Genomic DNA, 10,572 nt, shown 5'->3' with positions numbered 1-10,572 from the left:
ATCCTTACTTTACTCTGTTTTTCAAATTTTTAGTCAAAATCGTAATTATCTTTGCTTTAAATTTTATTTTTTAAGTGCATTATTACTATTGTTTTACGTTTGTTGGGTCAGATCGACCCAAGAAAGGTCAGATATGGCCGTGTGTTGGCTTGCCTTAAGATCTGGGTTGTCGATTTGTTGTCTATTGGGTTTGATTATAAAAAAGGAGGTTGAATCCGAAGTTTTGAGAAAATCACCATTGATTACCTTCAAGCTTTTGAAGAACACAAAGTGGGTCTTGATGAATTAGGGTGCAATTGATTTCAATTTGGAGTGGGCTTTGTTCTCTAGGTTGAGGGGAAGCTAGATCCGAAATTTGGGATCAATTGGAGTTGAAATTGAAGGGGTTGAAAATTTGAATTGCTCTTGGTGTTCATAAGGATCTTCATATATTCATCTTGATGAAGAAGTCAAAAAAGGGTGTTTGATCCAAAGTTTTAATCCAAAGTTGTTAAAAAATGTTATAAGAACCAAAAGAGGAAGTTACTAGGTTAAGTGGGCCCAAGGAAATCTCAAAATTCAGAAAAGTTGTACAAAAATCGAAGAGGAATAAAAAAAAAAAAATTGGTAACTCACTGTCACAACTTGCGACTAAGATGCGGGTCGCATTACACATTTGCGGGATCTCACACCACCGCAAGACGTTACCTACGCATATCCTCTACACCACCGGTGGTGGGCAGTAAGTTGATATTGGTGGCCACATGTTGCACCTGCGAGCTACTGTTGGTTCGCAGATTGTGCCGGAAAAAGTGAAAATCAGGTTTTTGATTCAATTCTCATTCCATTTCAATTTCTTCTCATTTCTTTGATTCTCCTAGCTAATTAACACTAGTAATTGACCGTACTTAGTGGTTGATTAGTTCTTGAGTGCTTAATTTCATTTCGTGCCAATTCTTTCAAGCTTTTCTCATTTAAACCTCGTTGAATCTTCTTGGCTCAAGTCCTTTTGCTTTATCGAGTCGTCTGTGTTTCGAGTAACAAGAATCTATTCCTCCACAAAGGTTAGCAATCTTGTGAATTGATTTGGATTAAAAGGGTTCTTGACCAACCTTGGAAGAAGCTTTAGGCTGGGAGGTAAGTTTGAGTGCAAATACGAGTGATGTGAGGAACCTTTGCTACTAATCTTGTTTGCTCATTTTGTAGGTACATAAAGAGGAGACATGAGGAGATGGAGAGATAAGGATGTTATCCATAGCTTCCGAGTCTTATGGAGATGATTTTGAAGGTTATGCCTCTAGCAATGGAGGGTACAACTATGAGGGTGACGGAGGCTATGAGGCAGTTGACGAGAGGTATGACTATGATGGTGGGCATCACTATTTTTACAATGAATATGATGGTGATGGTGCTCATAGACCGAATGAAGAATATGGTCAGTATGATCATAACCCGTATGCGGGTGAAGAATACTACTCCGAGGGCAATTATGAGGCAACACCTCATGAGGCTTATGAAGAAGAAGGAGTAGATGAGTATGACGAAGAGTCCTATGGTGGATACGAGAATGAAGAGTCTCATCCTACACGCTATGGACATAGGGGAGAATTGAGGTATGCTCCTTCCTCACACTTTCGATATGAACCAATTGGTGGGAACTTGCAAGAATAGGAAGAATGTAGTGATGATGAGCCTAGTGGCTATGCACTTCGTGGTGAGTATGCTTGTGAAGGTAATGGGATTGCATATAATTCTTATGAGGGGTCTTCTAATAGATATTCACATGCATCGCCTTGTAATACTTCCTATTCAAAGCAAAATGGTATAAGTGTGTGGATTGGTCCAAGTAGGAGTAGTTCGAGGAGGAGAAGAGATTATACATTTCCTAATCCAAGAAACACAATGAACTATGATTCTTATCCTAATCCGAAGGTACCAGGTTCTCAATATTATTATGGTGTGGAGGGTAGGAGGAGAGAAGTGTTGACGGGAGGTGACCAACTTGTTGGTTATGGAAGTTCTTGTGGCAACTACTCAAGTCCGACATCTTATCCTAGTCCAAAGGTTATAACAACTAATCATGGAAGTCGGATTCAAGAGCTAGGAGATATGCTATCCATAGCAAGTTCATTAGCTATGATCATGAATCAAATATCGAGCTGGACATCGAAGTTGGATAGTATAGATGAACAGATGGAACGCATACGCAAGGTGCAACGAATGAAGATGGAGAAGTCTAAGCCTTGTGAAGCGAAAGAGAGGACTGAAGCGGAGGGTTCCCCTAACCCTTCTAAAGGAATACTTGGCACTTGTCCCAACTCCCAAGAAATTGAAAGAGAAAAGATTGAGAGGAGTGAGGGAGTGAAAAGTGACAACTCTAGAGAGGAAGAAGGAGAGGAAGTGAGGAGTGATGTGAGAGAGTTGTCACAATCTCTTTCTAACCCTTGTAACTTTTCTTTCTTTTCTAGTGGTCTTGTTGATAGTGCAGGTATTATCAGAAGCAAGCCAAATGATGACCCTCAACCTTTGAAGGTTCTTGAGGTTGTTGAGAGCTTCCCGAAGGAGCAAACGAGCTCCAAAGTTGAAACCCAAGGCAAAGGAGATGCATGTGAACTTCAAGGTAAAATAGCTAATCTTAACACCACAAATGATGTAATTGATCATGTTGTTGAAGTGAGTCTAAATGATAGCTTGTCCTTAAATGAGCATAATGAGTCTTTGCCTTATGATGAGCTTAGTGCTATTGTGACAATTCACAATGTGTTTGATATGGCTGATCCAACACTAGTTGATCCTATTGATGACTATCTTGACTCTTCTTTTGAGTTCAAGTTGTGTCCACCTAGTGTTGATTCCTATGATTTGCATGTTAGTACATTTTCATATGAAATGATAGCTCACCCACTCGTTGATCCTAGCAATGACTGAGTTGATTCTTCTTAGAAGATCGATTTGCATCCAACTAGTGTGGATACGTGTGTTGATCAATTTATTTGCTATGAAAATTCACTATGTGAGGAACCTTGTGATGTGCTTAATGACCCTCAATTTAGGGAAGTTTGCTAATGTTACAAATGTAGTATCCTTTGGAGACTACAAAGTATTTAGTAACCCACTATGGGGTAATGATGGGCTTGGTCTTGATGACAAGCATGGGGTGGTAGAAGTTGTTGACACCATTTTCGATGACGAAAAGTCCTTCTTGATGGTTTGTGACTCACTTGATGGACCAACGTCGAATTTTAGAATGGCTTCCGAAAGTGAAGAGTGCTCTTTAAAGAAGGGGAGTGACTTAAATGAACAAGAGCACACTTCTTGGAAGGACTATGCTAGATCTTCTAAACTAAGGGGTGAGGAGATGCTACTCTTAGCTTGGCATAGGTTGAATGAGCATAATGGTAAAACTCTCTCTCTTGATGAACTTGATTATTTGACTAACTTGCTTATGAAGTTTTGTCAAAAGAGGAGTCTTCAAGATGAAGACCATTTGAAGGGACCTCATTGGACTACACTTGGGTATGAAGTCACAACTTATATTTCCTTCAAGGACGGTATGTATTCTTCGCTCATGCTTATTCTTAGGCTTTCTAAAGCCATGAAGGTAACTTCTTGGTGTGTTGAGTATAGTATTAACACTTCTTTCCATTCATGTGATCATTTACTAGTGTTATTACTTGATTTCATGTTGGGCTTGCTTGGGGAATGTGGGCAAATTAGTGTAGGTGATACCTTTGTATAGATGACTTAGGAGTGATTCCTTACTTTAGGTGGGCTAGTGTTATGATTGGACCCTTGACTTGGGTTAGGCTTATTGGTGATATTACACTTAGTCATGAGGGATTTCACTTGTTTCTTGACTTAAGGGGAGATGTATGCTTCTTAATTGCTAGTACCAATGTAGACTTGCATATTGGGATTTCTATTTGCATTGGGTTATTTGATTTACCCTTTTGTCAAAATGGCTTGAATAGCCAAGTGTCTTTGGCGTTATTTCGATACATGTTCTTTCTAGATCCTTTTGATGCTTGGTTATATCATAAAAGTGAGCCATTCAGTATGTTTATTGCATGCTTTGCTTACTTTGGGTATTAATGATGACTACCTTGCTTGTTTTGTGAAAGGGTTTGTACTCATTCTCTTCCATATTTTGTAAGGTATGGATTCGAGGACGAATCCTTTTGAAGAAGGATAGGATGATATGATCCTAAATGGCACAAATGACTCAACTACTCAAACTTCTCCAAGGATTTGTGTTGGAAGCGGAATCATGGAGGATGAAGCTTTGGGAGCATTTAAATGGAGTCATTGGAGGGCCTTCAAGCTATGGGAGATAGCATGGGAGAAGAAGTCAAGAGTCCAAGACCCAAGGTTTGCCTCTTAAAGTGGCTACAATTGCAAGCTTGGGTGATTCAAGGCCGGAAGATGGCTATTTGCGTTTGGAGTGCCTGCAGGTAAATTGCTAGGATTCATAGTCAGCCATAGACCCCACCAAGATTAAAGCAATTCAGGAGCTACTACCTCCCAAAACCAAGAAAGAAGTCATGAGCTTTTTAGGAAGGTTGAACTATATTAGACGATTTATAGCCCAGTCAACTGTGATTATAGAGCTAATCCTCAAGTTGCTCAAGAAGGACGCTCCCACAAATTGGACAGAGGAGTGAAAAGAGGCATTCGACAGGATCAAGAGATACCTTTCCAATCCTCCTGTCTTGGTACCACCCAGGCCAGGGAGTCCTCTGTTACTGTATCTATCAGTATCAGAGAAAGCTTTCGGGTGCATGCTTGCCCAGCATGATGAAGAGGGCAAAAAGGAACATGCCATCTACTATTTGAGTAAGAAGTTCACTTCCTGCGAAGCACGGTATACTCTCGTAGAAAAGACCTGTTGTGCTTTAACCTGGATTCCCCGAAAACTGAGGCACTACCTATCGGTGTTTCCCACTCACCTCATATCTAGAATGGATCCGCGAAGATATATTTTCCGACAATCGATGCCGATAGGAAAATTGGCCAAATGGCAAATGCTGCTAAGCGAATTCGACATCGTGTACGTGGCACAAAAGGCAATCAAAGGACAAGCCTAGTGGATTTGCTGGCAGAAAGTCCCGTAGATGATGAATTGGAACCATTACAGACTTTCTTCCCTGACGTGGAAGTGATGGCTATGGAAGAAGAGGTAGCGGAACCATATTCAAGTTGGAGACAGTTCTTCGATGGAGCAGTCAACTACAAAGGGTCAGGCATCAGAGCAGTGTTGATATCAGATCAGGTCAACACAACCCGATGGCTACAAAACTCAACTTTAGATGTACCAACAATATGGCGGAATACGAAGCATGTATCCTAGGACTCAAGATGGCGCTCCAAATGAACATATAGGAATTGTTGGCAATCGGGGACTCTAATCTAATAATCAATCAAGTGAAGGGAAATTGGGAAACCAAAAATGATAAGATACTCCCGTATGTAAATCTAGCACAAAGATTGTGCAGAAGATTCAAGAGTATTGACTTCAGGCATACTCCAAGGGCTCAGAATGAGTTCGCAGACGCATTGGCCACAATAGCGTCTATGATCCAACACCCTGAGAGCACCCACATTGATCCGTTAGATATCACACTGAGAGAAGAGCAGGCTCACTACACCTATGTAGAGGCCGAGCTAGATGGCCAACCATGGTACGCCAACATTAAGGCCTACCTGGAAAAAAGAGAGTATCCCCCAGAGAGTTCAGCAAATCAGAAGAAGACCATCAGGAGATTGGCCAATGGTTTCTTCTTGAACAAGAAAGTACTATACAAAAAGACCCCTGATCTCGGGTTGCTCAGATGCGTGGACGTCGAAAAGGCCAGGAAATTGCTAAAAGAAGTGCACGCGAGGGCATGCAGACCCCACATGATTAGATTTGTCCTTGCTAAGAAAATCTTGAGGACGGTATATTATTGGATGACCATGGAGCATGACTCCTGTAAATTCGTGCAAAAGTGTCATCATTGTCAGATACACAAGGATCTGATCAAGGTTCCAACCACAGAATTACATGCAATGAGCTCTCCCTAGTCTTTCGTGGCGTGGGGAATGGATGTCATAGGACCCATTGAGCCTTCGGCTTCCAACAGATATCACTTCATCTTAGTCGCCATCGACTACTTCACCAAATGGGTAGAAGCAACTTCCCACAAATTAGTGACCAAGAAAGTCGTGGCTGACTTCGTCAAGAACAATCTGATATGTCGTTTCGGTGTGCCAGAATCCATCATTACAGATAATGGTGCCAATCTGAATTGCCATTTGATGAAGGACATCAGTGAACAATTCGAAATCACTCACAAGAACTCTATCGCCTATCAGCCACAGATGAATGGAGCCGTAGAGGCTGCCAACAAGAACGTCAAAAGGATCTTGAGGAAGATGGTCGACAACTATAAGAAATGGCACAAGCAGCTGCCTTATGCTCTGTTAGGATACAAAACAACAACTAGAACTTCTACTGGGGAGACCCCATACCTCCTCGTTTATGGTACAGAAGCGGTCATACTCGCAGAAGTGGAGATCCCTTCACTCAGGTTCATCCAAGAGGCAGAGTTGAAAGTTGCAGAATGGGTCAGAAACCATTATGAACAGCTAGCCATTATAGAGGAAAAGAGAATGGTGGCGGTGTGCCAAGGACAGCTGTATAGACAAAGGATGTGTAGAGCCTTCAATAAGTGGGTCAGAACTCGACTTTTCCATACTCAAGTATGGGCAACTCATACTCAAGTGAGTCTTCCCTCACTAGGAGGAATATAAAGTAAAGTTCACGCTGAACTGGTAGGGACCATACATGGTGAGGAAAGTACTCTCAGGAGGGGCCGTAGTCCTAGCCGAGATGGACGGAAAAGAGTGGCCCAAGGCCATCAATGCAGACGCACTCAAGAGATACTACATTTAAGATTCTATTTGCTTTGTACTCTCATTTTTATTTCCTTGTAATCATACCTTTTGCTTGTAATCGTACTAGAATAGGAGAAAAACAAATAATATCTGTAATGAACTATGCAATGACCTGAATTCCCCACGATGGGATACGTAGGCAGTCCATACCGGACCCGGTCGCTTTATTAGTAAAACCAAAACTCAATTGATTTATTCCAAACTATGTTGGACCTGAATTCCTGCTGCGACAGGATACGTAGGCGCTTTCAAGCTCGGTCTTCATAAAAGAAAAACTAAGAAACCCCTAGGCAACCTCAAAAATAATAAAGCAAGAAAAGTCAACAAAATCAGGCTTGCAAGGGTCAATACAAGAACCAGACAGTGTCAACCCTACACTGGGGCAGACTTTTTTAGGAGATCTCAAAAATTCCTATTAGGGACAGTCAACAAAGAAAGGAACAAAGTAAAGCCATACACTGGGGCACAATTTTTGAGGGGACCTAAAAAATTCTCGCTTATCAAGACAACGCAAAGGACACCCAAAGCAAGCCCTCGAAACTGTTAAAATGCGGAGATGTTTGAGATCTCAAAAAAAATTATATAGCTAATTCGCCAATATGAAAGGCAAATGGTAGATGTACCACCAGCCAGCTTATTCACAAAGAACGACAAATGGCAAAGCACAAATGGGGTAGAAAGATACGGAAGGGTCATAGCAGAGAACGGGGTATTGAAGAGATATCTGACCGCGAGAGTCACGCAACAAATGAGCGTAAAGATAGATCCGAACAAGAGGGTCACACAAAGAATGAAAGACAAAGAAGCATCAGACCGAGAGGGTCACAATGGATGGGCGTAAAGATACATGCAACCAAAAGGGTCATGACAAGCACAAAGGGCATATCTGGCCACAGGGGTCAACATCCAATACAACGAATGAAAGAAAGATTATCCAGCCACAAGGGCCATAATTGTCATTTGCATGCCAAGGGGGCCATTCATTTATTTTTCCAAGAGGGCCATTCATTTATTTTGGCAAGAGGGCCATTCATTTATTTTTGCCAAGAGGGCCATTCATTTATTTTGCCGAGAGGGCCATTCATACAAACAACCGAGAGGGCCATTCATTCAAACAGCTGAGAGGGCCATTCATACAAACATCCAAGAGGGCCATTCATTCAAACAAGCCAAGAGGGCCATTCATACAAACATGCCAAGAGGGCCATTCATACAAACAGCCAAGAGGGCCATTCATTCAAACAAGCCAAGAGGGCCATCTATCTAAATTTCCACAAGAATATCTGCATATTGTCAAGTTCAGGAGAGGAGCACACAGCCGCCCAAAAAGGAGCCGGTTGCTGAATCAGATCCAGACAAATTGCGGAGCAAACGTGAAACTTTTTCTTACGCAGCCAGTCAAGATAGGGTGCCCATGAGAGTCAAGCTCTCTGGCCAGGATTTGGAAGCCATCCAATCTCAGACTCAGCCACAACTTGTCTTGTTTTTTATTTTCTTCCACTAAAAAAAAAAAAAAAAATCGCGACCGGTCGGATACGCACTGGGAAGTCTGAAGGTACTCCCGCATAAAGGATATACTCTTCCCCAACACGTCGAACTACATGTGACCTGATTCCAAAGAACTAGGGATATGTAGGCAAACTCAAGCCCCGAGAGTCGATCATATTCCAACAGTCTTCTGGAGAAACCTAATCACATTATTGGGATCCCCGGATGATTTCTTCTAGATCACTTGAAGGTCTTTAGGTAAGTCAAACTACAAGCGGCCTGAATTCTCATATGACATGAGATATCTAGGAAACCCAGACACCATGGTCCGACGACATATGTGAAAATTGCATGGAGACAAAAGGTAAAATGAGTCGAGTCAGTAAAAAATTAGGGTTAGTCAAATTTCATTGCTCAGGGATAGTTCCGCCATCCCCGAACACCAAAGGGGCAGTTGTTGACACCTAATTTTTGATCTCCCGTAATTTATTTCAATCACTCAGAGTCCCCGGATAATAAATAAATAAATGAGGTGAGGATTTTAAAAGCCTTAAATGATTTTATAAATTGTCCAGATCAATATCTCTTCCCCTTAATTAACAAAAATGGAATTTTCATGCATCATAATTTTTTTTTAGAGATTAATGCGTATTTTCATGATATTTTGCTAAATTTAATTAAAAAGAAAAAGAGAGGTAGAGGAAGGGTTCTTATATAATTATTTAAAATTATTTTGCAAATGCTTCTTTCCTTTTTTATTTTATCTTTGAAAATTTAAATAATTTAAGTAATTAACTATTTAACCATTTAAACTTCTGATTTTTTAGATTTGTCAAAATAGGCATAAATTGCCCTTAAATGTTTTAATTAGGATAATTATTAATTAAGTGATAATTACTGCAAATTGATCCTTTTATATAAACGTATTTTTGCTGTAGCCATAATTAATTTAATCAGTTCATAATTGTAAGAAATTAGAGTTGTTTTGCAAAATCAACCAGTTAACATTTTATTTGAAATAATAGGTTTCTTTTAATTTCCCAAAATTGTTAAAGAGGCCATAATTGAAATAATTATGCTAGGCTAATTAATTAAGGCCATTTTAGGCCCATTAACAAATCTGACCGACCTTTTAAAATTATTTTAATAAAATAATTACGGCCTAATTTTTCCCGTAATTGAAATTTCCTCCAATTTTAATTTTCTTTCTAATTATTTGTTTTTAGGTATTAGATATACCCAATGTATACACCAAGTATACACATATATATATATATATATATATATATATATATATATATATATATATATATATATATATACACACACACACACTTGGTGTATACATGAATTTAAGGCCCCATTTAAATTAAATTCGAATTTGGACCGAGTCCATCCCAAGCCAAGCTGAAACCCGACCCAATCCCTTTTAATTAAATGATTGGATTACCCCCCCCTCTCTCTCTCTCTCTCTCTCTCATGAAACCCGAGTAGCCGCCTAGGTTTTCCCCGCCTCTCTCATGCTAAAAATGGCATTTTTATAGGCATATGCTGACATGCGCAGCATTTGTACAATCTTTGTGGTGAAATATCACAGATTTCCCTTGGCTCCACGATTTATTTTTTCCAAATGTGGTAATGAATCGTTACTTTACTCTATTTTTCAATTTTTTAGTCAACATCGTCATTATCTTTGCTTTAAAGTTATTTTTTGCGTGCATTATTACTATTGGTCTATGTTTGTTGGGTCAGATCAACCCTAGAAGGGTCAGATCTGGCCATGTGTTGGCTTGCCTTAAGATCTGGGTCGTCGATTTGTTGTCTATTGGGTTTGATTATAAAAAAGGAGATTTTGTCCCACATCACTGTTGTTTGGTTTCAGTTGAACGTTGGGGTTCTATAAATAGAACCCCAACCCTCGTACAAGAACAAGTTTTAAAAGGTGAGAAAAATAGCAAAAAATATAGAGAAACTTGTCACACCCCAATTTCCGATAAGGTGTGATGGGCACCCGACCCTTATCCAGGGCCGAGCGAACCCTCAGACTATCGTAATACTCGTACTTACATTGGGCCCTTGACCAGATCATAATACATAATTTCAGATCAAACACAACCTTGCGAACGTACGAAATCTGTAATATCACGTATAACAAAACGACGGCTTATAGAG

The 10,572-nt window shown here is 40.2% G+C and overlaps 1 protein-coding gene across 1 annotated transcript; it reads left to right on the top strand.

The window, feature by feature from the left end:
- The first annotated feature begins 6,057 nt into the window (after positions 1–6,057).
- Positions 6,058–6,768, top strand: LOC132042390 (uncharacterized). Its single transcript, XM_059432940.1, has one exon. The coding sequence runs from the start codon at positions 6,058–6,060 to the stop codon at positions 6,766–6,768; it is 711 nt and encodes a 236-aa protein (XP_059288923.1).
- The last annotated feature ends 3,804 nt before the right edge of the window (positions 6,769–10,572 follow it).

The sequence above is a fragment of the Lycium ferocissimum genome, unplaced genomic scaffold (genome assembly GCF_029784015.1).
Source record: "Lycium ferocissimum isolate CSIRO_LF1 unplaced genomic scaffold, AGI_CSIRO_Lferr_CH_V1 ctg14967, whole genome shotgun sequence".
In the NCBI taxonomy this organism is placed as follows: domain Eukaryota; kingdom Viridiplantae; phylum Streptophyta; class Magnoliopsida; order Solanales; family Solanaceae; genus Lycium; species Lycium ferocissimum.
Note: the sequence above shows the minus strand (reverse complement) of the source record. Positions and strands in the feature narration are given on the sequence as shown.

Bases quoted from the DNA above. Each gene is read 5' to 3' on its own strand.
- LOC132042390 (XM_059432940.1), top strand. From the start codon at position 6,058: ATGGATGTCATAGGACCCATTGAGCCTTCGGCTTCCAACAGATATCAC.